Source organism: Schistocerca piceifrons, chromosome 4 (assembly GCF_021461385.2).
Source record: "Schistocerca piceifrons isolate TAMUIC-IGC-003096 chromosome 4, iqSchPice1.1, whole genome shotgun sequence".
Lineage (NCBI taxonomy): Eukaryota > Metazoa > Arthropoda > Insecta > Orthoptera > Acrididae > Schistocerca > Schistocerca piceifrons.
Genome location: NC_060141.1, coordinates 387,937,660 through 387,965,491, shown reverse-complemented (window position 1 = coordinate 387,965,491; position 27,832 = coordinate 387,937,660). Strand labels below are relative to the sequence as shown.

The window sequence follows — 27,832 nt, the reverse complement described above, 5'->3', positions numbered from 1 at the left end:
AAATATTTCTCTATTTCCATAAAATAATGGCATACAGTATTTCGCTAAATGGCTGCACGCAGCCGCCTTTAGCTACGTTGCATGCACTTATCTATCGCCCTTCCAACATAATGAAAAAATGTGTTTACCCAAGTATGTATCTTTTGGTCGAGTATCGTCCTGTGTGAGTAAAATAAGCCTTGGGCAAAATACGCCACGTTTTGTGTTGCTGTTTGCGGCGGCGGCGGGCTGAGTAAGCCGCTTCGTCGCAGTATTAAGGCGGGCGCGCATACCCGTTTGCCTTACAAGGAAAGCTACAGCCGGGAACCTTGGACGGTAAAAAAAGGCGAAGCAGAGAAACACAGCGACAGCCCCCTCCAGCTACATGTGGCAGCGCCGAGCCCTGCCGTACTCAATATTATGGACTGCAGTGAGGAAGCAAGCACCCTGCACGCCTCAGGCACGGAAGACATGAGGAGCAAGTCGTGACAGGGAAAACATTTCCCTTCTGAGAAGTGCTCTGCCGCTCACCTGCAGTCTCCCATAGCAGTTCCACCCGTAACATCAAGGCCCTACGTCGAATTCTATTTATTTTGTGACTTCTAATGTCTTGCAAGGAGTGTGTGGTGAAGACAGAACGTAACACAGAGAGAAATGCTAACCCCTTCACCACCTAAGATAGGAATTACCAGTTTTGTTAACAAACTTTGTACATCCTTTACTGCACCCAAAGTGTTTCGAATATTTCACTTTTGAATTCCCGTTATATTTATTTCATTTATGAACTGTGGCGTTGACACCAAAATTAGAAGACAACTTTCGAAAGTAGACCGAAACAGAGAAATAACACACGCACGTCAGAATAAGTTATTCAACATCGACAAAATCTGCATGATGTAAATTATTTTTCTTTATTAGTTTGGAGCAATTTCTATTGAAATGTAACTGACTCGAGACAGCCGATAAAAAGAAAATTCAACAGACCAACAGAAAAATTCCACAGACTATTCTAAACTTAATGTTTAATGTCCTAACAAGGAACTCCTGAACACAAATGAATGGCGGTGCACTTTAAATATAAGTCAGATGTTAACATGCGCCTTTAAAAACATGTTAGCTAAAGAAACTATTATTTTGCAGGATAAGTGCAGCATCCAAATAGCAATCGGCATATAGAGTAATATTCAACTGTCTTACGAGGTTTGAAGCTGAGCGAAAGCCCGGAACACGTCTTGCTATCAAGTTAAAAATAACTGGCTGGTTGCTGTACTTCATATTAATAATGTCATTCATAGCCACAGTGCTCTAATACCATTAAAATGGATTAATAATTTTGACGCCGTCTGTGATGAAATCAACATTATCACCAATCTGTTATTCGTTTACCAAAAACGTGATGTAGGCCTACAACAATAATAATGGGAATGACGAGGTAGTTCTTCTTGCTATTACCTGTTTTTAAAATGAATTTGTTTTGAATTTCGAGAGCGTCGTTAGATCCATTTGGAGGATACTGGCACAATGCAAATAAAACATTTTCTACGTCAGTCACTTGTTTATTTTCTCACTACGCGCTTCGGTGGTTCACGTCATCGTGTTCAGGTGGAGAATTGCTTATTTACATAACTGGTGTTGGCAAAGAGTTGTACAGACGTCACAGCAGCAGACGAAGGGCACTGTAGGTTATGTTGCGTCTTTTGCTGATGATAAAAATTGCTTATTTAGAAAAGGCATTTTTGAGATTAAGAAAATATGAATTTCTGGCAGTGAACGCTATTACGAGAAGGATACAGTATTCGCCTTTATAGATACTTGGATGAAAAGTGAGGATAGACATTCGTCTGAAGAGGAACTATGGCCTCGATTTCATCGTATCCATTCTGAGCGTCGTCGAGCACCACTGCTGTGGTATAAACATACGATTGTTGCATAACAAAGTCACTATTCATTCTTTTGAAATATTTATTTTCCCTTAAGTGAGCTTCCAAGCTACACTAAGCCTGCCCTTACACGGCGACATTTACACAGTTTTTTATTTCGTAATCACGTGTGCAGATTATAATAAGAATTCTCTGATAAACAGTCTGACAACATTCATTACTACCCGGCGTGGCTAAACAGCGCTCGATATACACCTGATGTACTCATGCCGTTTACTCTGGAATTATCCTGCATTTACTATCGCCCTTATTATTGCTAAGAGGGCCGACGAAGAACGGTAGCAGTGGAAGTGTTTTACACATTATCCTTTTCCCCACAGAGACAAACCAGTACATCTTTTACGCGAAAGAAATACGCTGAACAGATGTGACAACTGCTTTCTTTGAGGGCTACGAAAAAAGAAAATATCGTCACCACAACGTGGTACCTCGACGAGACAGACCTACCTAGACAGATTCACTCCTCATGCAGTAAATGACACATGCTTCGATGAAGTCACAATACGGGTTATCGTTTCCAGAGTGGCAAAGACTAAGAGAATTTGAAACACTTCTCGAAGGAAAGCTATGTGAGCCGACGAGTAATGTCCCTGGGCCGTGTCACTGTTACGCAACAAGCAGTGTGGACTAAGAACGCGCGACCTGAAAACAAGCATCCGGTAACCTGATAGGCCGTCTAGTGTCGTCTCTACACGCGCCACTGCCGCTGCTCCAGAGGACGCTCCCCAGCCCGGAGGGCGCGCCGTCAACAGCAGCTTGCAGCACGCGCTCCACTCTGCTTCGTGTCCCACTCAAGCTGTCCTCGCTTAAGCCTCACACGGTATTCTTTCCGTGCCCTCGACCAAGGACAGGGCATCCATTTCCCAGAATCTGAGCGACCCGCTGCATCTTCACACCGCTACACAAAAACGAGTTACTATTACTGGATCTTGAATTGCTGTCTGCTCTGTATGTCATAAGATCAGTGACATCTACCCTCTACATTCTGCTCGTTTGCCCTACGCGCCCTTCCCTCTGTTTCGTTGTCCACAAACCGCTGTAATTAAATATTAACTATCACATTCTGCCTGGGTTACCGTCTCTCGTAACTTTTGATAAAACTTTCATCTCTAAACTCCACATTCTTTTAATATAGTTTTTTCCTTGAACGGAGGTAAGAAATATCATGTTTACAACTTTTAATATACATTCGAATTCTGCAGTTGGCTCCACAATCACGATTCACTAACAATTCTCCAAGAAAACACTCCCGAAATTTTCAGTCATTACAAGTAGATTCACTTGCCGTTGAACATTTTCGTGTCTCGCAGTTATCCTATTATACTTATGTTGTGTTCTAACTGCTGGTCACAGAAGCAGTTTCAAACGCCAATACCCACCGAGTAACAAGATTGATAATAAGCTCTTTTTAAACTTCCTTTAAAAATAAAAACTAAATGTGTTACTACTTTCACAATGTATCTGTCCTGTCTATGATGTTCCGCCTGTTTTCAGACAACTTTCTCCACCTCCGAAAGTGGGCGATTTGCAGCAGGCTTGAAGTTTCCACCCATGTTAAATGCTTATAATCATATCCAGTCATAGATCTGCTACAAATTTTCTGGCCATGGTGGATTCGCAGATGATATCGCAGATGATTTATTTTAGCTGTAGAGAAACAGATTCGAGCTCGCATGAGAACCATTTGAAAAATTAACGAGGTCCTACAAAGAGTTTTCAATTTATTATCCGAATGAGAACTCAGGGCATGGCGAGCAGTTAAGTGGGCGCCTAACAGTAATACTTTGGTTACACCACAGTTGATGGAGGATAGTAGGAAACGAAATTTTAAGAATTTCTGTGGTTCATTCTACTATCGAAGTTATTAGTACGAAGTTTGCAGTAGATCATAAAAGGTCGATGTAGGCTATATGATAGTGTAATACAAATGCTTGCCGACCGGAGTGGCCATGCGGTTCTAGGCGCCACAGTCTGGAACCGAGCGACCGCTACGGTCGCGGGTTCGAATCCTCCCTCGGACATGGATGTGTGTGATGTCCTTAGGTTAGTTAGGTTTAATTAGTTCTAAGTCTAGGGGACTGATGACCTCAGATGTTATGTCCGATAGTGCTTAGAGCCATTTGAACCATTTTTTTACAAATGCTTGGGGAATTTAAAAGGGACCATGGGAATGAAATGACGTAGTTCTCGCGAAACGCTGTTGGGTAAATTTAGAGAATCTGTATTCGAAGAAAACTGTGCTACCATTGTGCTACTGCCCTGTATCTCGCTTAGGGATTCCGAGAATAAGACAGATTAGGGCACGTATTGAGGCAAAGAGACTGTAATTTTCCTCCGCTAAATACGCTGAATCGATAATATTGGCACGATGCACCCTCCGCTGTGCACTGTGTAGCGGCTTGCAGAGTATACAGGGTGAACATTAATAAAACCGACCAACTACAGGGACGGAATCCTGATTGGAAATGGAGGAAATAATGTCCTATGAACATCATTTTTTACTCCAATTCCACTCAGGAATCCGTGCCTGCTGTCTTTCGGTTTTATTAATGTTCGCCCTGTATACGTATGTAGATCCAAAGCGATAAAAACGAAGCAAAGCAGCAGGAGGAAGCTTAATATTTCCAATTTGTGGTTGAAAATTAGAATATTCCTTAGAAATCGGGCTAAAAAAATGTCAAGTCTTGTAGGAGAATTCTGTGTGAAATCAGTGTGAAAAAAATGCAACCTACTCCACAAGACAGATTCTCCATAACATGGTTAAATAATCTGAGTATGTCTAAACACGAACTTCAGGCGGCTGGATAAAGCTATACAGGCGTTTAAAAAGCTAAATTACGTCAGGATCATATAGCAATGCGGTACAACACCCTTCCAAAGAACAAAGAATTTCAGAAGAGGTGCTTTGTAATTCGTAAGCGATGAGTGTTCCCTCGGTGTTCAGGAAACTGATTTCTGTTTGTGCCAGTTTTGTCACGATTTCATTCGCTCAGGCTGGGACGATAAGTTGCCCTCCTGACACGGCGCATCCCGTTTCTCTGTTCACGGCGTCACTCGTCATCGGCGTGCCATAAAAGTAATTAGCGGTTAGGTTTAGGGGCGCGACACACTTGAGCGACCATGGCGGCGGTGTTTTGTGAGCACAGTAGTCCCGTTTCCTGTGGGAGCGGTCGTTACAGGTTGTCAGTCTAGACGGCGGCCGGCACGCCGGCTGGCAACGCCGCGGGTCTCGCCGCCCCCTCGCCGCTGAATGACGCGAACACACACACACACACACACACACACACACACACACACACACACACACACAATATTGACCCTCCCCTGCTGTGGGATTGTCTCCTATCTCCTGCCTTCTTAACCAACTCATCGGCTCATCGCGAGGGGAGCCGCGGTGGGCGGCAGAGACCGCCGAAAGCACGACTTCGGTTGCTTATTCCCGCTTGTAGAGGATCCAGTGCAGTGTTCTTGTTCGAATATGCCGGCCTTCACGCCTTTAAGAGAATACTCATTCTGCCTGAATTACTCTGTCATACTCCTTTTTTCTATTGACCTCTGTAGCCGAAGGGAGGAAGATTAGGGTTTAAAGCCCCATCAACGAGGTAAAATATATGAGTAAACTATGACGTTATTGCTAATAGTTCGTTTTGGTGCTCGACTGCTGCTATAATCATTGCTGTAAAGACATAAGGGATGAATTCTGCGCAGAGAAACGTGTCCGTCAAACTGAGTCATAAAAAATGTGTGGGTGGGTGAGTGTGTGTGTGTGTGTGTGTGTGTGTGTGTGTGTGTGTGTGTGTAAGAGAGGGAGAGAGAGACAGAGAGAGAAAGGGGGGGGGGGGGGCAATTCTGCGAAAAGAATGGTAGCCTATCTCTTCTACTGTGCAACACCGAAAGCAATGCGAGGCATTCGGCCTGGTACGTTTAAGCACTCGACTATTTTAAATTCGTGGTGGCACGGCTTGGTCTGAGAAAGAAAGATCGCAGTACTTCGGCTACCGAAATCCTACTGAAACATTATTCCCGGAGAGTCCTAGAACTAAACCGAATTCTGTGAGTTAGTAGATAGCTAGGTTAACTTCTGCACAGAGCGATTTAATTCTTGGAGCTACGCATAAACACACTCACCGCCATAGTCGAACCACTAATGCTAGTTGTTGCGGAGATGTTGATACGGAGGTCACCATTCGACACCTTCACAGTCTTTTTAAATTTTTTCTTTAAATACACATTCGCCATCTGTTCCGTTCTTCACTGAACGTATTTAAATTCATCGAAATTCCAGAGCAACCAATCTTTTTTATGTACTCATAGACATGCACATTAGTGACTTACAGGGGCACATGAGACCGACCGGTTGCTCAACCACCACGATGGATCTCAGGTGGATCTCAGGATGTTCATTAACAAAAGAAACGGGTGGTCAGTGTAAGAAAGAATACTATGCTGCGTTAAAAAATAACGTTAACATTCAATTGTAGTAGGCTTTCTCCAATTGACAGTATGTGAAATTTTCCTGAAAAAGACATTTTGGGATGCAGATGCAGGAGCTGACGAACCACAGCCCGACAGTTTCGTGAGTCAGATTGCAAATTTCGCAGTGACTCGTGGAGTGGCACCTTTGGCGCAGTTGATTAAATTAAGTTGGCCGGGATGGTTGTGTTTAGCGACGCTGTCTTCGTGCTATTTTGGAAATACTGGTTATATGTTGGCGCCGCCTATTTGACCTCTACTTCATGTTTGCATTCCTCCATTACAGCAGAGCACGACACAGCAACAACATTCTTCATATCTACACACAGGTTAGACATTTACACTCTACACTTCTTAATAGCTCCGAGGTCATAATGGCAAAACCCATCTACTAGTTACTACCACTATTTAGGCAAACACTGCGGTAGGTTTGCATCGATCGAGGGATCGCCCGACTTTCCTTCATTTTTTCTAGCTTGCGCTACCTAACAGTTTGCTGCATCGCTTGTAGTGTGAACTACTGGCAAAATACAGATTACTGGGGAGTCAAAGGCTCGCCAATTTCGTTATTAACATGGATAATTTGTGCACTCCGTATGTTTTCTCGAGTAGAAATGTCGGAAGAGGAAAGAAAGATGGTTAGGTTTTAACATCCTGGCGACAACGATTCATCAGACACGGAGAAAAACTCAGACAAATAAAGAAATCGCCGCGTACTTTTGCATTTTGAGAGGAATCAAACAGGCATTCTCCTTAATCGATTTGTGGAAACTATGGAAAATCTGAACATGTAAAGATTGATGGGGTTTTGAACCTCTCTCCTGCTCAACGCGAGTCCTGTGTCTTACCTAGCGCGTCGAAGGAGGGAAGAATGAAGCTGAATGGGTTTACGTTACACGGCTAACCAATCAGGCCACGTCTCATACCTAGCCTACCACCGGAAATTCTCATTGAAGCAGTCGCCACCTTCACGTTCCTGTCCAGAGCGGTTTAAGGTGAGAGAGGACGGATGCCAGTCTGTCTTGTGGGAACAATCCTAAGGATGTCTGATTCATTTACGGAAGAGGTCTGTTACGAAACACTTTGGTGATAAGGTCGTGTGTCCTATTGTGCGCCGTCTGGTGGGACCCTTAAGAAACTGGACTAACGACAGAGACGGAGAGAAACTGCTTAGATGAGCTGAGCGATTCGTTTATGATCGTATAGTCTGTGCCAACAACCTTGTCGCAGTGGTAACACCGGTTCCCGCCAGATCACCGAAATTTAGCGCAGTCAGGCTTGAATGGGCGACTGTCAGGGTCTGCCGACCGCTGACCCAGTTCACGAAAACCAGCGAGCAGTGTGCTGACCACAAGCTCCTCCATATCCATATCCATTGACGCCTATCGGCTGAGAATGACACGGGCGGTCGGTCGGTACAGCTGGGCCTTTCGAGACCTGTTCGGACGGTGTATCGTCAACGTATGCATGTCTCAAATGTTCAGTGAAGTGGGGCACGTTAAAAGATTATGTGCATCGCAATTCCGAACGGGCACGCTCAAATACAGGCCTACAAACCAACTTCCTACAATTTACATCTCTCGTAATGACCGCGACACTATTACACTGGCGCACTACATACCTACTGCAGACATGCCAACTCTCCTGATTTAAGCAGGAGACTCCCGATTTTTCCTTCTTCCTCCCGATCTCCCGACCATGAAGACCGATCTCCCGATTTTCAGAGCAGTTTCAGAACTTTCCTTACTATATGAAAATCCTGCCCCTTCGATATATTGGTGGATGACAGTTTATGGCTGCTACTTGTCTATGTTAACTTGGAAGATTCGTGCGGTGGCTGTCGGGAGCGGCAGTAGGCGTAGTTCGCGCTTCGTATCTACAAGGAAGTAAGGAACTTATCGTTGGCAGCGTTCGGAGACAAATGAATATCTTTCAACCAGTGCCAATTTCCTCCACTTCTGGTAGCATCGTGCAATCGTAAATTTATTGTGGACAAGGAGTAGTCGATAGTCGTTCCAAGCAAAGTGATTAGCGTTGTTCTTTCTACAAGGAAGTGTTGCCAAGTTGGGGGATTTCCTCCTAAATTTAGGGGAATTAAGCTGCCTGGGGGAAATCAGAAGGATAAATGTTTCAGGGGGGAAAAATATTTATGGTTACTACCCTCCCCTCCCCACCTCTCCACTCGGCAATTTCATTGTGGACTCCCTTTTACCGCCACACCCCCCGCTCGCTTACCCGATAGTGTGACAAATTATTTAGGGGAATTTGAAGTGCAATAAAGGGGAAGCGGTGCACCAGGGTTGGCATCATTGCTACATGACCATTGTCTAGAACGTAGGACCATTGTGTTCTCGGTTCTGCTGCGTGATTTGTATACTCTGTAGTAGTTGTTGGCTGCGTATCATGGAGGTGTTGATTATTTTTTGTGCAGGATGGCGAAGAAATACCATGCAGTGTTCAGAAACGTATATAAGGAAGCGTTTCCATGTTTAAGTGAATCGAGGAAGGGACAAACTTACGCATTTTGTAGTGTATGTAGATCTACATCTACATACATCTAGATACATACTCCGCAAGCCACCTGACGGTGTGTGGCGGAGGGTACCTTGTGTACCTCTATCGGTTCTCCCTTCTATTCCAGTCTCGTATTGTTCGTGGAAAAAAGCATTGTCTGTATGCCTCTGTGTGGGCTCTAATCTCTCTGATTTTATCCTCATGGTCTCTTCGCGAGATATACGTAGGAGGGAGCAATATACTGCTTGACTTCTCAGTGAAGGTATGTTCTCGAAACTTCAACAAAAGCCAGTACCGAGCTACTGAGTGTCTCTCCTGCAGAGTCTTCCACTGGAGTTTATCTGTCATCTCCGTAACGCTTTCGCGATTACTAAATGATCCTCTAACGAAGAGCGCTGCTCTCCGTTGGATCTTCTCTATCTCTTCTATCAACCCTATCTGGTACGGATCGCACACTGGTGAGCAGTATTCAAGCAGTGGGCGAACAAGCGTACTGTAACATACTTCCTTTGTTTTCGGATTGCATTTCCGTAGGATTCTTCCAATGAATCTCAGTCTGACATCTGCTTTACCGACGACAACTTTATATGATCATGCCATTTTAAATCACTGCTAATGCCTACTCCCAGATAATTTATGGAATTAACTGCTTCCAGTTGCTGACCTGCTGTATTGTAGCTAAATGATAAGGGATCTTTCTTTCTATGTATTCGCAGCACATTACACTTGTCTACATTGAGATTTAATTGCCATTCCCAGCACCATGCGTCAATTCGCTGTAGATCCTCCTGCATTTCAGTACAATTTTCCGTTGTCACTTTTCAGTGGGTCATGGCGGGAAATGCGGCATTCTTAAACATGTGCAAACTAAAAAACACAAGGAGAGTGTCCATTGTGTAGAAAGGAACCAGAAACTTAACTTCTCGTGTAAACCCCAGAATGTAGATTCTGTGGCGAATGCCGAGGCTTTATTTACCTCATTTATTGTAGAGCATAACTTGACTATAAACTGTGCCGACCGCGCTGGGCCTTTGCTTCGCAAAATGTTTCCCGATTCTGAAATTGAGAAACAATACGGGTGTGCCAGGTACAGGTACTGAATTATTGCAACTTTGTCAGGGACGTGTTGTAATTCACAATAGTACAGCGCCAAAATTCTCCTGATTTTTCACTTTTGAAAGTTGGCCCGTCTGCTACTGCCACACACCATATTATAACTTGCGGAGCACAGGTCTACATTTAGATGAAATCTTCCCAGGTTAAGCACTCTACATCTACATACATACTCCGCAATCCACCATACGGTGCGTGGCGGAGGGTACCTCTTTCCACAACTAGCATCCTCTCTCCCTGTTCCACTCTCAAACAGAACGAGGGAAAAATGACTGTCTATATGCTTCTGTACGAGCCCTAATCTCTGTTATCTTATCTTTGTGATGTTTCCGCGAAATATAAGTTGGCGATTCACGAAAAGAACGCCTCCTTTCCTTCAGAGACTCCCACCCGAGTTCCTGAAGCATTTCCGTAACACTCGCGTGATGATCAAACCTACCAGTAACAAATCTAGCAGCTCGCCTCTGAATTGCTTCTATGCCGTCCCTCAATCCGACCTGATTAGGGATCCCAAACGTTTGAGCAGTACTCAAGAATAGGTCGTATTAGTGTTTTATAAGCGGCCTCCTTTACAGATGAACCACATCTTCCCAAAATTCTACCAATGAACCGAAGACGACTATCCGCTTTCCCCGCAACTCGCATTACATGCTTGTCCCACTTCATATCGCTCTACAATGTTACGCCCAAATATTTAATCGACGTGACTGTGTCAAGCGCTACACGACTAATGGAGTATTCAAACTTTACGGGATTCTTTTTCCTATTCATCTGTATTAATTTACATTTATCTATATTTAGAGTTAGCTGCCATTGGGGGCGGAGGAGGAGGGGCGGCGAACACTGCTGTTTAGCCTCGATAGGCAGTTAACACGTTTTATGCGACGGCTTAGTAACTGGGAACGCGACGTACGTCGCTCCTCATGCTGAGCAGCGACGGGCAGGATGGCGAGTGGAGGCGATACGTGGGAGACAGGTGCCTTCTGGAGTAGCGACGCGAAGGCAGGGCGAGGCGCCGCCTCTTGGCACGGCGCGCGGCTGGCGCCGGCGCCTGTGCCAGCAGACGAGAGCGGGCCGCGTCTGCCGGTCCGTCTGAGCGGCCGGCCACCAGCTGTGCGCGCCGCGCCGACACGTCTGTCTGCGGCTTCCTGGCAGGACTGTCCTAGCAGCGGATACCGAGTTGTTTCTCATCTGCTGCCGAACCCTAGCCTTTTCACTACGGATGACGCTGATACTACAGAGCGTATGTTCACTGCTTCAGTCTAGAGTGCGTCAAACACAACTACGGAAAAGTAACGTTTTCAGAGGGCGCCACCTTCTGCGCCAGAGGTAGCAGCTTCGCAACTCGGTTGTGATCTGTGGTGTCACCGCCAGACACCACACTTGCTAGGTGGTAGCCTTTAAATCGGCCGCGGTCCGTTAGTATACGTCGGACCCGCGTGTCACCACTATCAGTGATTGCAGACCGAGCACCGCCACACGGCAGTTCTAGTCTAGAGAGACTGCCTAGCACTCGCCCCAGTTGTACAGCCGACTTTGCTAACGATGGTTCACTGACTACAGACGCTCTCATTTGCCGACACGACAGTTTAGCATAGCCTTCAGCTACGTCATTTGCTACGACCTATCAAGGCGCCATAATCAGTTACTATTCTGAACAGATAATATTGTGAAGCATGTACCGTCAAGAGCGACGTTCATCATTAATGGATTAAAGTTAAGTATCAAACTAATTACGTCCTCTTTCTGAATTCTAATTCCTTGTCATGTTCCAGACCTCACGTCAGTATAGTTCTTCCCTCCTCACGCCAGCCTGCGTGAGCTAAGACGCGTGCATGTCGGCCTCCCTTCGTAACACGGTGTTGGCTCTTTAACTAACACAACATGATCCGTCATACAGGGACGTTAAGCCCTGCTGCCTTTCCTTAAAACTCCACGCTATGTGCTGACACAGACTTTCCCCATCCCTTTTTAAATTCAAGCAAGATCCATAATAACTGAAACAAATACTGCGCTGTACAATGGTTCGCCAGTCATAATGACGGCAGAAATACGGCCTTTAACGCATTACGCAAAAGAGGAACCTTATCTTTATATCAGGGGCAGTCAAGTGAAAACGAGACGGGTGGGAAAAAATAACTAAACTTTTTATTATTTCACAGGTAATGGCCATATCTGTTAATACAGTTGCCCCGCTGTGGGACAAGACGGTCAAAACCTAAGTGGAAAAAAGTTTGCGGTTTCCTACGTATCCATGAGTGTACCCAGCCGTGCACACCTTCGTCCCAAGCACATCGACTAATGTCTTTCTTCAGGGCTCCAAAAAAGGGGAAATCGCCTGGGGAGAGGTCGGGACTGTATAGAGGATGTGGGCCCGCCAACATATTGCCAAGGTTATTTCAAGAAGGCTGTAAAAAAATGTTCAAATGTGTGTGAAATCTTACGGGACTCAACTGCTAAGGTCATCAGTTCCTAAGCTTACACACTACTTAACCTAAATTATCCTAAGGACAAACACACACACCCATGCCCGAGGGAGGACTCGAACCTCCGCCGTGAACAGCCGCACAGTCCATGACTGCAGCGCGGAAGTCTGCAGAAGTTTCGCTCGGAAGCCCTTACACAACATCCATACAGTCCCAATCTCTTCCCAACCGAGTTCCACATTTTTGGAGCCCTGAAGAAAGACATTCATGGCTGTCGATTTGCTACGGATGAAGAGATGCATGATACCATAGGCAACCACAAACATTTTGCCATGAAGACATTGACAATCTCGTCTCACAATGGGATAAATGTATTTAAAATTATGGTGATTACTTTTGAAATAATTATCAATTTACCTACTCTTTTCCACCTGTCTCGTTTCCATTTGACTGCCCATTATATTTCAGGTAGTCCCACGAACACTCATGACTATTGGATACAAAGATCAGCTTTGTCTCCAGAACATTTTTCGGTTTTTCAATTTTCAATGTTGACGCTGTGGAACTAGAAAACCGGAGGCGAATAAAAAAAAGCTATGTTTTTCTCTCACTACTAGAGCACCAAATTCGAGAAGTACAAACAATGAGTCTACGGCATTTTTTCCTTTCACTTATTGGCTGAACAGTTACGGTGATCTGAGATCCGGTTCTCTGTAGAGAACGATTTTTATTCAGCTAAATCCCAGCGAGCTACGAGTGGGGCAGAAGTAATTCCAAATTTGAATACCTGGAAGGGGACGACTTTCTCGACATATGTAGCAAATGTGTCCGATGGCAGGGTTGTAACTGGCGGCTTCTGAACTGTTGGAACTCCGCCGGATGTCAGATCGAGAGGGAAGATCAGATCTGACGTATCACGGCGCTGGTAAAGCTGAGCAGGCGATAGACAGTAGCAACAGTGCGACGGGCGCCGGCGAACCTCTTCCGGCGCGCGCTTAGATAATTTGTTGAACAAGTCAGCCCGTGAGTCACAGTTGTGAGAACGAGCCTGAGAAGGCGGCAGAGGTTGACGCAAGCTCCCTCGCCTGCTGGGAAGTAAGGCGAAACGGCAAAAAGCGGACTGCGGGCGCCCAGGCACAGCTGGGCAAACACAGGTGGTTGGTTTGTGGCTGCCGGTTGCGCAGTACCGATGCCACTATCCGTCACTTCCGACAAAGCGCCTCGTGTTATATTCGGCTTGTGGTGGCGTACAGAGTTTGCGTTATGCTGGCGTAAAAGGTAAAGCTGTCGTCAATACGAAACCTGGTGTGTGTTCACCACACTGCTTCACCAAGCACGGTACTATTTGTGGTCGTATTCGTAGGCCGTTGCCTTCGTACGACCTTTGAACTGACTTATCCGGGCAGTTATAGAGGGACCAACAATTTAACGTGGACCTGTACCACGGTGTACCTCAGCATCGAGCAAATACTGCCAAGGATGAAAGAAGTGGCACATTAAAATCCTAGGATTATCTCGACGAGTAGGTATGAAATGTATTTGTTATCTGTTTCCACCAATACTTGAGATGAAGGACCACATAATCTGGGTTGCACGTAAAGCAAAAGACAGGGCTTCATTTATTGGTTGGATACAATCGAAACAGGAGATTGCATCCAAAACACTTTTACGTCACATACTTCAATACTGCTCAAGCGTATGTGAGCCATGGTAGGGTTAACATAGAACATCGAACGCATACAAATTAGCGGGCACGAATCATAAAAGGCTCTTCTGACTGATGGGAGAGCAACTTAGAGATTAGGGAACACCGAGAAAACTAGATCGAATCTAAACGTCCAGAATCACCATGTAGAAAGTTTGTGCAAGGTTACTTACACATTTAAAACGACGTTTCTATTCAACCATCTGAAAGGCGAGTCATAATTTTGGTTGAAGGTCTATTACAGTCGGTTGTAAGGCTAATTAGTTTCGTAGAAATTGCGTACATCCCTGCCACACTAAGTTCAACAATCACAGTTCTCATACACCATTTAAACGATACTTAAGTCCAGGTGCACATGTGACTTTTTTATTAAAGTAATTTAAACGCAGTTTACTTTCATTAGTTTGATTTTATCGGCTGTGCCTCAACACGTGGTGTTTTGCCACGAAATCGCAAGAGAGCGTGGCGCCCGGTTCGCTTTACCTCATGTCGTCTTGCTGTGGGCGTGCGACCAGCTTTGTCCGGCGCGAAATGAACTTGCGCTATGCGATACCAGACTGAAGCCACAAATAAAACCGAGAAAACCGTGACATTTGGCAACGTTCCGATGTTTAAGGTAAAAACAAACAATTACGCTTCCATCAAAGCTTCCATCTTATATATCGCAGCTACAAGACCATAGATGATAACAAGTTATAAGAGACACACAGATGCTTGCTGCGGGAACCGTACTCGCTATTTTCAGTTACCGTTTTCTTCCCTTTTTGAGTGTTGGCAGAGGGCTGAAATGGCTCTGAGCACAATGGGACTTAACATTTGCGGTCATCAGTCCCCTAGAACTTAGAACTACTTCAGCTTAACTAACCTAGGGACAACACACACATCCATGCCCGAGGCAGGATTCGAACCTGCGAATGTAGCGGTCACGCAGTTCCAGACTGAAGCGCCTAGAACAGCACGGCCACACCGGCCGGCTTGGCAGAGGGACAGGCACACAAAATAGTGTAATTGTACGACAAAGTGCCAGTTCAGTAGGCGTCGTTTGAGTCCGAAAGTGGTTCCTGTAATCATATTTTCACCCATTTGCGTCAGAGATCAGGGCAAGAGAATACATGGATAAAGAAACTTGAGGGAATAGTCCTCGTGGACTTTACAACCAAAATCGAAACCCCTCAAGCGATTTGGGACGTGTTATTTACTGTCTCTATTCCAAACTCATTTTAACGTGTCAGGAATGGTGATAGGGACCTAGGAACCTGAGGGCATGTCAGTGATTCTCCCTCTCATTTGTATAAAAAAGTGAAAAATTATATGTCAACATAATATTGCGGTCAGTTCTACGATTTTTACCTGTGACTTTTCACTTCTGTCACCTCTGGCATTGTTTGTTGAAAAATGCCGACTTGTACCTTGGCTCGTAGTCCACGCTAAACTCTCGCTCCCCATGTAACTCACTGAATAAGTCAGATCCAAGGTCGGAGCAATGTAACGGCATACCACCTCTAACCAGACTATGGCTACTAAAGCACTGTGCTGTTCAGAACAATCTTGACGACAGTTTTTTCTTTTCATTGAAACTTTCGCTGAATTTTCTAAAATAATAGTCTACCCAACAAGGTTGTGTTAACGTACCAGCAGGATGGAGTCCGCCCCGGTAGCTGAGTGGTCAGCGTGACAGGCTGTCAATCCTAAGGGCCCGGGTTCGATTCCCGGCTGGGTCGGAAATTTTCTCCGCTCAGGGACTGGGTGTTGTGTTGTCCTAATCATCATCATTTCATCCTCATCGACGCGCAGGTCGCCGAAGTGGCGTCAAATCGAAAGACCTGCACCAGGCGAACGGTCTACCCGACGGGAGGCCCTAGCCACACGACATTTTTATCAGGGTGGAACTCCTATTTGAAACCAACAGCAGACGGTGACGCTACGACGTATACCATTTCTTGTAGTAGCAGACAATAGGAAACAGCAAAGGAACGACAGGTGTTATTCTGGACAATCAGTCTATCGCTATTCTGGAAGACAGCGCAATTGATTTCCGATGTAAATAACGAGTGTTATCAGTCTGAAGATTCATATGAACTTTGAACACCCACAGTGCTTTTCTCGGCTTCGCCCTAGTGTAAGTTGTGCGTTCTTTCCAGCTATAAATAGACTTAGGGGTACCTACAATTTAACGTGCAATCTGGAGCATCGTGCGGCTTATTATGGTTCTCGTAAATCAGTCATTGCCCGAGGCGAACAAAACAAATCTAGCGTACCTCTTTCCATGAAGACATACTGACCAAAGTGGAAACTGACCCAGGACTATTTGCTCACAAGTAGAGTATCCTAAGAAACAGAACAGAGTGAAGTAAGGGTCGGGCGGCGATCTTACATCTTGTACCGCCATCCAGTTCTTCGAACTAGGCGCTTCCTTCGAACTGACAACAACCAAATAAAGAACATAACCGCTGACGTTGCGCCGGAGAGGCGGGCGCAGAGGGGGAAGGGGGGCAAAAAGGGAAAGGAAAAAAGAATGGGGAGGTCTGCGGCGTCCTTGGAGCTTTCGTGCTTACATGAAGCAGACGGCAGCGGCTGTCTGTGGCGATGAGGCACAGAAGCAGGAAGGATGCGAGCCGAGACGAGGAAGGCACGGCGTTACACATATTGGCACAGACAGAGAGAGGAAGGCTGCAAACTTTATCTTCTCGAGGTTATTACATACAAAGCGAGAACTCGACTAGACAAGGAAACAAGCATCCCAGCATTCACCTCACGCGATTTGGTAAAACCAGTATATATTTGTTTTAGCTTTCAGTCGTCGGTAGTGGCACATGATTTCAATGGTCAGTGAGGTTCAGTAAAGTTGTTGTTCATCTCGGTTACTGCGCAGGAAGCCTGTCTGAATAAAGATAGTGGTAGACTGAGGTTTAGTACCGACATCGAGCAATACTCGTAAGACGCAGGGCCGTTTTAGAAGCCCCGTAGGTCACCGAGTTTTTAATTCTATGAAGCAGATGAATATCTGCCGCAGACCGCTCGCTCGCTACTGTGAAACTTCCTAACAGACAAACAGCACCGCGTGTGCGCCGTAGAGCGAAGGACGCAGTCTAGAAGAGACAGCGCAAACGAAAGATTCAGGCTAAGCCACTCTCCATGAATCCCGTTTTCCCCAGGGATGCCAGCACGTTGAAATATGGAAGAGAAATTTCGAAGGGTTTGGTGAGTAGGGGAGAAGGTACTAGCAGTATAAAAAGTAATGATGTGCAGAATCAAAATTTCGGGAATCGGATACTCTGTTCTCGAGAACTGATATATTTTGTAAACACAGCCTAGCAGGCCGCAGTGAGCACCTTTCGCTTCGGCCACGCAGTCGACTCTAATCTTAACGTTTCCGGTTCTCACTTGCTACAGTTATATGTGGGAAAAGTAGGCGTACGTTTTCTGTTGCAACAGACGTTAAAGAATTTTATAGAATTTAACTCTAGAGTCAAACAACTTGATTATTTTCATCGGAACTAATTGTCATAATACTTGTATTTTATCCTCATATTTCCATATTCATTTTTGGAAATTAATGGAACAACTTTTATCGAAATTATGTAGGATTATGTTAATGCAAGTACAAAGTACACATTTTCCATTATTTCTTAAATATATCTTTCAATGAAATGTTCCTTTTGTATGGCAAGTGAACACCGTTGCCTAGAGGCGCGCTTCTACCAAAACTACGTTTTGGTAGTTTTGGTACACTACGTAAATTAAGTAGTAAATTGAAAGTATTGATCGGATTGGTAGTAAAAGTAACATAAATGTGCCCGTCAGAGGAACTGATACCGACGGTGTCTCTCTCTTTTTTGTTTGTTTTCCACATAATTAGAACCGCACGTCATTCAGGGCTAGTCTATCGTGTATTTTATATGCTTACAAAATATGAATTGTGCATTATAAGCAATAAAAATTAGTTGACAGTGAAACTTCTGCGCTTTTATGTAACCAAAACAATTACTTTTGACGCAAGTGGAGTTTACATGTACAAACAAAAAATGATTCAAATGGCTCTGAGCACTATGGGACTCAACTGCTGAGGTCATTAGTCCCCTAGAACTTAGAACTAGTTAAACCTAACTAACCTAAGGACAACACACACATCCATGCCCGAGGCAGGATTTGAACCTGCGACCGTAGCGGTCCCGCGGTTCCAGACTGCAGCGCCTAGAAACGCACGGCCACTTCGGCCGGTCATGTACAAACATAAATGAGCTTGACGAAGTACTGGAGCCATGTTTTTAGGAAATTGAGTTTTATAGCAGTATATTATAAACCTGATTTTTTAATTTTTACTACAAAATTCCTCTCTTTCATATTACAAACCAACAATAAACCTGAATTAAACACTGACAATTTCAATTTTACTGGAAATAGTTTCTTTTTAAATAGGAGAGAGTAGGATAACTATGCAGAACAAAAATGTTCCATAGGTTATGTGGGTCTTTATATATCCTTGCTCAGTTTCTAGACGGCTCATCGCTTCCGGTTTCTAGGGGTATCTAGTAAGACATTGATCGCATACGCAAACAAAGCGATTGAAATGGAATAACGCCCGAAAGATATGCAACACATGTAACGTAGAGATAATGCGGTTGCGATCTTAACTGACCAAGGCTGCTAGAAAAACTACCGGAATATACGCTTATTTATGATGCCGTACGGTAGTTTCCAGTAGGAAGAAGCGGCAGTAAACAAACATATACACATCAGAAGTTTTACGAGAGCAACGAACAACTGTTATTCTCTCTCTCGAGTACTGCTGTCATGGGCCGACTCGCAGCGTGAAACGGGAGATGTTTTTCGATGTGGTATTCGAAAACTCCACCTCAGAAAGGTTAGAATCGATGACATTTCAGTTCCTCTGGAGTATGGAGTACCTTGGATCAGTGATAACCTCCATGGGTAAAGATACTGAAAACCGTATAAAAACAGGCTGGTTGAAACAGAAGTCACTAAAGGAGTCTTCTGCGATGCGAAACTGCCTGTCGAAGTCAAAGGAAATACATGTAAACAAGCGATCAGGCCAGCTGTAATGTATGGATCAGAATGTTGGGCCATGCGCAAATCAGAGGAAATGAAACTCCAGATTACAGAGACAAGGAGCCCGCCGCTGTGGCCGAGTGGTTCTAGGCGCCTCAGTCCGAAACCGCGCTGCTGCTACGGTCGCAGGTTCGAATCCTGCCTCGGGCATGGATGTGTGTGATGTCCTTAGGTTAGGTTTAAGTAGTTCTAAGTCTACGGGACTGATGACCTCAGATGTTAAGTTCCATAGTGCTTAGAATCATTTGAACCATTTGAACAGACTGAAGGAGTGACCCTAAAAGTTAAAGTAAGAAACGACTACATCCGAGAGTCATTTAAGTTAGAAAACATATCGGAAAAGCTTCAGGAGAATCGTCTATGCTGGTACGGACAGGTCATGCGCCGTGAACCTAACCACATGAGAAAACCAGCACTCAACCTACAAATACCAAAGAGAGGCCCCGGATGCCGACAAAATACATGGATTAGGACCCTAAAGAACGGCCTGGAAACTATGAATGGCATAACAAGACCAGGAGGGCCGATCTCAAGACACATGGGAAATAAGGCACGAAAGAAGAAGACTAGCGTGGAGTTATGAGCTGAGTAATGATTCATTCAGTCAAAAAGATGTGCAGTTCGAGTCCCGATCTGATACTTCCAAATCTCACACAGACATTGCACACTCCGCTTCACAGCGAGAAATGCTTTCCAGTGCAAGTGAAGTAACAACGGACTGGTTAATGTATCTGATTACCCTCAGGGATCGAGAGTGTGTAACTCTTTAATTTTTATGATTTCAGACACTGTTTCCAAAACAAGTGGAGTGCGATCGGGGGAAAGCGATGACTAATTACTTTGTCAGAAGCTGCCGTTGCTAATGCCGTGCGGAGCTCTGGGGAGCCCGCCTAAGCTCCTGGGACGTCGTTGTAAGTAGGGTTTCCTGCCGCAGTGGGCGCCAGTCGCTCTGCTGCGCCTGTCGGCAGCTTCCCACGCGCCAGGGCTTCACAAAACGCGACGACTCAGCTTGCCGCAGCTGCCAGTCACTGCGACGACACTCCCACTGGTCTACTAGGGGACGAGGTGGCGCAATCTCATCACCGGGTTTCCGCTTCTGACTGGACTTGTCCTCCAGACCAGTTCAGCAAATAACTGGACACTCGTACGGAAGTAATTAAAGCTCATATACGTAGACTTATAGACGTTAACTATACCGAGCAAGCCTACTCACAAAGTTTCAAGAACCGGTCTTAAATTATGACTCTAGGAATTTACTACAACTCCCTTATATGTCGCTCCCGTACGGGTTGTGGGACCAAGACTAGATTAATTACACAGAGGCATTTAAACAATCTTTCTTCCTATGCTCCAAACGTGAATGAAAAGCAAAAAAATGCCTAATAACTGGTACATTGGGGCGTACTCTCTGCCGTGCACTTCACAGTGGTTTGCCGCGTATAGATTTCGATGGATAGATCAGTACTTTATACGAGGTGTAGCATCGAGTGATCCTAGTAATGGTTTATCATATTTTTATTCTTTACCCAAAGTTTCGTCCGCATGACAGCTGTTGTTGATAATAATGCCAATATGGAAGCAAATGTAGCAAAGTTAGTAGCGAAAACCAAGCATTTGCCTTGTTTTGTGCACTCCGTAAATCTTATTGCTGAATTGGAAATCACAGTCGATGATTTTCATTTATTGGTCAACAAGATAAAAGAAAATGTTGAAATATTTCGAGTCTTGTGTCGTTCAATATGAGTTGCTGAGCCAAAAAAACTGAACATGTACTCACCTTTGACTGTGTGCCACTGTTGCTGCACAATGGACTTAGCATAGGATAACATGTGTGACTTACTTTCCGAAGTCCCTACGTATTACGAATGCGAAATGACCGGAAAAAACACAGGACGCAGGAAGGCCTTCTTTTTATATTAATTCTAGTTATAAACTAAAGCATCCTACACTTATTGTGGTCTGCAACTGGAATAAATGTAAAAAAAAATCTTTCGTCCAATTACGCATGTGTGAATCGGTCTTTTCGGCGCTCGATTTGAAACCGTTTGATTCTTATGTTCCAGATATCCCGACTGTTTACTAGTTTTTAAAAATGAGTATTTGGTACGCATATAGTCGTTGAAGAAACAATATTGTGTCGATTTGCGGCATAATTGCGAAAGAACGTGCAGCCATAGCATATTTAAATGGCTTGTTACGTTTCTCTCTGTGTTGGAAATAAGTACGAGAGTCACGTGGATGGAAATCAACAGCTTTTCACATGACCACCTCTTCATTGACAGAAAAATCGGTTTCCATTTTAAAGTAGGGCGGATGAAAGTGGAGATTTTTTTTTTTTTTTTTTTGAGAATGATTTGACAGCTGCACCAATTTGATAGTCCTCTTCAGTATCCTCTCCCCCATTTCGCACTGCCTTCTGGCACTGCAGTTGCGCGGAAATTAAACGTTTCTTTGCCTAGTTTGGCTCGCGCGGTATTCTATCACCTTCATTTTCATTGAGAGGATTTGAAAATTCGTCATTCCCGCGGTAAGAGCAGTTGCGCTGAGTCAGGTACGTCAAGTGGCCTAAATCCGGAAAAGTCACGTACGCGAAATTGGTTTTTCAACGACTGTATCAGTGTTTTGATAGAGACATGGTACTGATGTACCTCTGTCTCCGGCATGAGAAAAGCTTCACACAATCCGAGGCAGATAAGGTACAGTGAAACTTTAAATACGAGAAACAAGCTCGACTTTGTGCAATGATGGTCACTTTATGTACCAGCATATCTTCCAGGAACACCTGCTAATCGCACCACAAGTCATAACTAGAACAACCTGCCTTGTCGGTGTATAATCACAAGCACATTCAGACGACGGCGGTAAGTACTCTCGGGAAGGGAACTTTATTCCGCAATGTCGGCCGTCTGTCCATCAGTATTAGTTAGATACCGCAGATATAACCCATTTATTGATTCTTTACGTCGTCCTAAAAGTTTTAAAGTCGGCGTGTGAGAACGTTTGAAAGGGGAGCGGACAGCTGCTTCTGTGGTTACACTGAAGGTATCTTGTCCACTCGTAGACGCTATCTGGTGAACTGTATTCTCTGCCCATTTCATAAGGAGGGCGCACATTCCGATGCGAAGTCGATGAACTTTTATTTTTTAAGGATACTACGTCTCTTTACACCGTAACATTGTTCGCGACTAAAATAATTTCATAGTATTTTGCAATTCACTTCGTCCATGCTGATAATAATTGAAACATTACGTACTTTCGTCTGTTTGGCGGTCAGCATAAATCAGGAACTACCATATAACTTTATATACGTTGTACTATCCCGATATAACTAGGACGCCAACATCTTTATAAATCTAAATGTCCTGGGACAGCAATTGAATTTGTGGTAGACTCTATTGCGAATGTACAAGGCGATTTTTAACGTTATCGGAAAAGATTTATACCAAAAATATTCCATTTCATACGCTGTCTCTCAAAACTGCATGAAAATTTTGTTTTCGTAAGTCAAACTTTCTAAGACCGCAACAGTTCGTATGTGTACAAAGGCTTCAAGGGTGATGCACACTCTACAAACTTTCTGGAAAGTCTGGAATCCCAAGCTTTGTTTCTGTCGTACATTTTACGAGGGCTATTTGGAAAGTAATGTCCGGCTCGGGCACGAAATGGAAACCACAGTCAAAATCCAATAAAGTTTTGCACAAATGTGTTGGGGCAGTGTCTATAGTATGCCTGTCGCTCCCATTAAGTCGCTCTTTGCAGTTCTGAGCGCACAATGAGCATATAAAGATACCTAGAAAATGGTGTCTCCCGCCACGTATGTCGGCCTGCTGAAAGATTTCGCCTGTGTCATGCAACCTACATAACTGCCATGCGTTTCCTTCTTCTTGACAATTCTCGGCCGCACTCTTCAGTGGCAATGAAGATACTCCCCGAGTGCTTTCGATGGGAAGTGATTGATCAGCCACGATACACCCCATAATTGACTCCCTCTGTGTTACATTTCCGTTTATATGAACCCCTGGCTATAAAAACAACACAGACAACGAGCTGTAGACCAGCGTAGAGAATTAACGGAAAGCACAGGCTACTTTCTATGACGAAGGTATTGGAAAGTTGGTACAACGCTACGATATATGTCTGACCGGGACCGACGACTATGTAGAGAAGTAGCTGGAAAGTGTAGCTAAATGTTGCAAAAAAAAAAAAAAAAAAAAAAACATTTTTTTATTTTCACAGTGGTTTCCATTTCGCGACCGATTTGAACTTACTTTCCGAATAGCCCTCGAAACCACATAGTTTACTCATGCGGGGAAATAAGTCGGCTCTCTTGCGGACTCGTCCTTAGTCTGTGACTATTTAAAAATCTGGAACTACATAGATATTACCACATGTGATCATTGTGAAATACACTGTCATAATACAGAAATTGCATAACTGTAAAAAGATCTCAGGATGGACTCTGCATTCTATTCGTATTGTGTGTTAAAAAGATGCATGAAAAACGAAGTAGCTTTTCGTCGATAAATAAATAGCACCTAAAGACATTCAGTCATTATTTCGCAGGAAGTGTGTGTGTCTCAGCATGGACTCATAATTATAAAAAGATCTCAGCATTGACTGTGCATTCGATTTGTATTGTATGTTAAAAAGATGCATGAAAACGAAGCGGCTTTTTGTCGGTAAATAAATTGTACCTAAAGACATTCTATTGTTATTTCACAGGAAGTGTGTGTGTTTGTCTGTGAGGGGGGGGGGGGCGGAGATGCTATCAAGCTGTTACGTCTTCCGATAACTGCTTACTAACAGCTTCCGCCCGCACAGAGGCGCTTTGCCGTGCGTTGACAGGCTGTCAGCTGATACCGGGTGTTCACTCGTGTTAAAAGGGCGGATGGTACAGCCGGCAGGGTGTAGGCAGGAGTAAAGGTGTTTCGCGGTGAACGAGTTTCAGGACTGGGTGAAGAGCCTCATCTGTTGTACTAAAACTGTCTGAATTTCCACACTATGTGCGTACACACCACTACGTTGCTTTCACTTCTGCGCTAACAAGAAAAGCAAAGAAATTTACTTAACAGATCAACATTTGTTCGGACGACAGAATGGAATGTTAGCTGCTCGCTTGAAACACGATAAAGAAGTGTCCCCATTGATTCACTAAGCTTCGATAAACGCGGGCCTAAATTCTGTTAGAAAGCACGGGAAATTTAATGGGGGTCGACATCATCTTTGTGAGCTTTCTGCCAAATGGCAGACAAGGGAGTGGAGAGCAATAGAAAAAAGATCTGGTTTCCTCTGTCTCACTACCTTCTGGTAACTTATCAAGGTGCTTGAGACAGCTGAAATACGTTACGAATGATGACTTACACGCAGAGATACTAAATATAAAACATAGACCAACTATGGCATGCGCAGAGGCATACAAGAAGTTACTTTTTTCGCGCTCCATCTGTAAAAGGAATGGAAATAATTACTACATGGCATAAAATAAGAAATACACTACGTACTGCCATGCACTTTACAGTGATTCGAGATCACAGATGTAGCTGGACCTGAAATTTTGAGCTAACGAGGAGGTGTTGCGACATTGGTTGACGGTTACGGTGTAGGTGACGGTTACAGTGTAAGAGACAAAGCCACGGTCTCCTATGATCACTAGAGTCAGAGCTGAAATTCGGATAGAGGAAGGGCGGGGAAGAAAATAGGCAATATTCTTTGCAAAAGTACCATACAGTATATTAGGGTAACCAAGGGAAACGAATCAGCATAGTAAGACGGACATTTGAACTCCATTACACTGGAATGCGAGCTCGGAAAGCTAACCACCGCACCACTTCGTTCGAGTCTGTCCGATGATCAATTTTCTATATTTATGAATTAAAATGTTTAATATTTCTGTTTCAGATTGAAATAAAAATGTCCGAAATGAGTAATACACAACATCTTTTTTGGGAATTTCGGCGCGTGTAGAAATACCTCAACATGTGGAGAAAAATAATTGCAGCATTCACCTGTAGCGATATGAGGAACCGTAAAGCATGATGGGTGGGCAGAAATTTGAACACTGCTCTTTCGTGGAACGCCGTCTCGCACCGTAACCCCTGTGCAAGTTTAATCACTGAAATAGCACTGCGATCTTGCGACTGAGAGGACTTTGATGCGACAGGCGTCATTTGTGACAGGTTGTTGAAAGTGTCCTTTTTTCTCCAGCTGCGTTCATTCCTTTGAGATTGCAAGTAATGGCTTTTACCTGGGACTGAGGCCAGCATCCTTGCCCCTGCAGCTGTTAGTGAGTGAAGTGCACCTGCATCTCACAGAAATAAAGCTGGCACCCGTCCCGGAGAGTTACCTCAGCGCACGTTAAAATGAGTGCATGATGTGTCTCGTGTGAAGCCATGCCCCTCTCTTCGGTAGCCGTGATTCTTATTCTAAACCTGAACCGAGTTGGCTTTCGCAGCTGACAGCAAAATGTCAACCTTACTGAAGGAAGCGGACAGAAGCGTAGCCTCATGGGAAAAAAAACATGGAAATTACCTCACTTTTTGTTCCTGAATACCACGAAATGACGAATTTACACGGAGATGAAGCAACACCTTGGACAATGTCACTAGGAAGCCACGGGCAAATATGTTTACAAAAATTAAATCTGTAGAAACAGTGTTTCTCCCACTACTCTCAGAATATTACTAACGAGGTTCTCTCATGCTGGGTATAGAATCTTAAATCTCCGCGTAGACGTTCCCTTCTACCAAAATGGCTGAAGCTTTAGTCCATTGTTAAAGAATTAACCACCTACTGTGGCGCTTGCATGAAAAACTTTCGTCCTGTTGACGCACTTGTTATCCGGTTTATCAAGTACAACAGCTGAGACTTTGAAACGATCATTCTCCTTCCTTTCGGTGATCACATAAGTCTCAGCCACGTTGCAGATCAGCTGTTTAAGCTGACCAAGCATTTTATCATCTCTTATACTGAGGCAATTTTCAGAATAATTTTAGACAGATGAGAATCTGAGGCTTTCCAAGTCCAGCAAGCACGAATATGCATGCGTTCATGAACGTTATATCTGACACCTGTTCCTCTTTTGTTTCAACCCGTAACGCCTGAAAAGAAAAACACGTTCTTCAAGATACGCAGATTATAGATATGTTTCTTTTTATGTCTCGAGATTATATGCTTCGGAATTGACTCAATGTTTGTCACACTACATATTCTCACATTTGTAAAGGAATACTAGCATTCATAGGATAACTAATCTTGTAAAAACAGTTGTACCGAAGATATTGTTTAAAATATTGGTACTATAAATTCATGCTAGGGCTATTTTGAACGGTATGAGCTGATAAAAATGTGGAAGGTGATCTATTCAGAGTCCTTAGGTATATTTTCCAAGCAATATTTGCTACCCACTAACAGGAGTTGAGGATAAATCGCTGACGTGGGAGGAAGAATTCTTCTAACCTGCTCCCATCGAAGCGACATTGTTACACAACCCACTTGTTGAAATGATATCTCCAAAACAACATTAGCGTCCTGGAGCATACACGTTCACTTCACTTAGCGTAATACTTTAGTATCGTCGCACAATCGTTGTTGCGATGGACCAGTAGTACGCACTTGCTAGGAGGATATTTGTCGGACTGCCTGCCGACTTGCCTGATCAGGAGCGAACTCGCAGCTCGCGGTGTTTTGGACGCAGTTGCAGCCCGGTCGCTGGCATAGCGGTGTTTCGGCGTCCTGCAGGCGCGCGCTGCCGATCATCAAAACCAGCAGGCACGCAAGGGCGGCAGCAGTGGTGGCTGCCATCGTGCCGCGGCTCCAACGTCACGCCGAGCATGACGCACTCCCGCCACTCGCTACGCCCATCTCTGGCCGAGGCGCAGCACGCACTGCCATCTGTTCCGACCAACACTGAGCGCCGCGCCGCGACGTCCGTCACAGTCCAAAGAATACCACTGCGCAGACGTTCCACTCATACGGACTAGCGCGCCAAGTCGATCTGTGTAGACTGCAGCGTGCTTCAGGACCGCGCCTGAACTTGACACGAATGTGTAAACTGAATATCAGTGCACTATTACGTACTATATACTCCGCTGAAAAGATTCCATTTCATGGTCACGTTAAACTGCTGCTAAACGAACACCCCTCTTCCTTTCTGGAACCGCGCCTGAACGAGAACATAGAAGGTGGTTCAAAAAGAGCGCCGGTTTTGAAACGAGTGGTAATTTTTGTTTATTGGTGACCTTGCTTTGATTCGTTTCTGTTGTCAGGAACATTCCGATTGCTGACTCGGTTTGAGTTCCTCGCGGTCGGTGCCGAACCATGGGGCAGTCCAGTTGCGCTCAACGTCTGCTAATCGTGTAAACGTTTTATCAGAATGGAGAAAGCTATGCAGCAACTGTCAGCCGACTTAGCGCGATTCTAGTGCGTAATGAGACACCGAATGAATAAACAGTTCGCAGACTTACGAAAAAGTTTTTTGAGACAGATTCCACAGTAAACTTAGTCCTTGGTGTCGTCTTTCTGGCCGAAGTGTGCAGAACACTGCGGAAGTTCGTGACAGTGTGGCTGTTAGACCAGTGAAATAAATTCATCAACTTTCCCAACAATTGGGGTTA

General features: G+C 44.5%; 1 protein-coding gene across 1 annotated transcript in view; it reads right to left on the bottom strand.

Moving 5' to 3' along the window:
* Window positions 1-27,125, bottom strand: part of LOC124795863 — a 76,528-nt gene extending 49,403 nt beyond the window's left edge. The window contains exon 1 of the mRNA XM_047259945.1: window positions 26,871-27,125. Within this exon, the coding sequence (XP_047115901.1) occupies window positions 26,871-27,020 (150 nt within the window). The 5' untranslated portion in view covers window positions 27,021-27,125. The remainder of the gene's footprint in view (window positions 1-26,870) is intronic.
* Window positions 27,126-27,832: the final 707 nt, after the last annotated feature.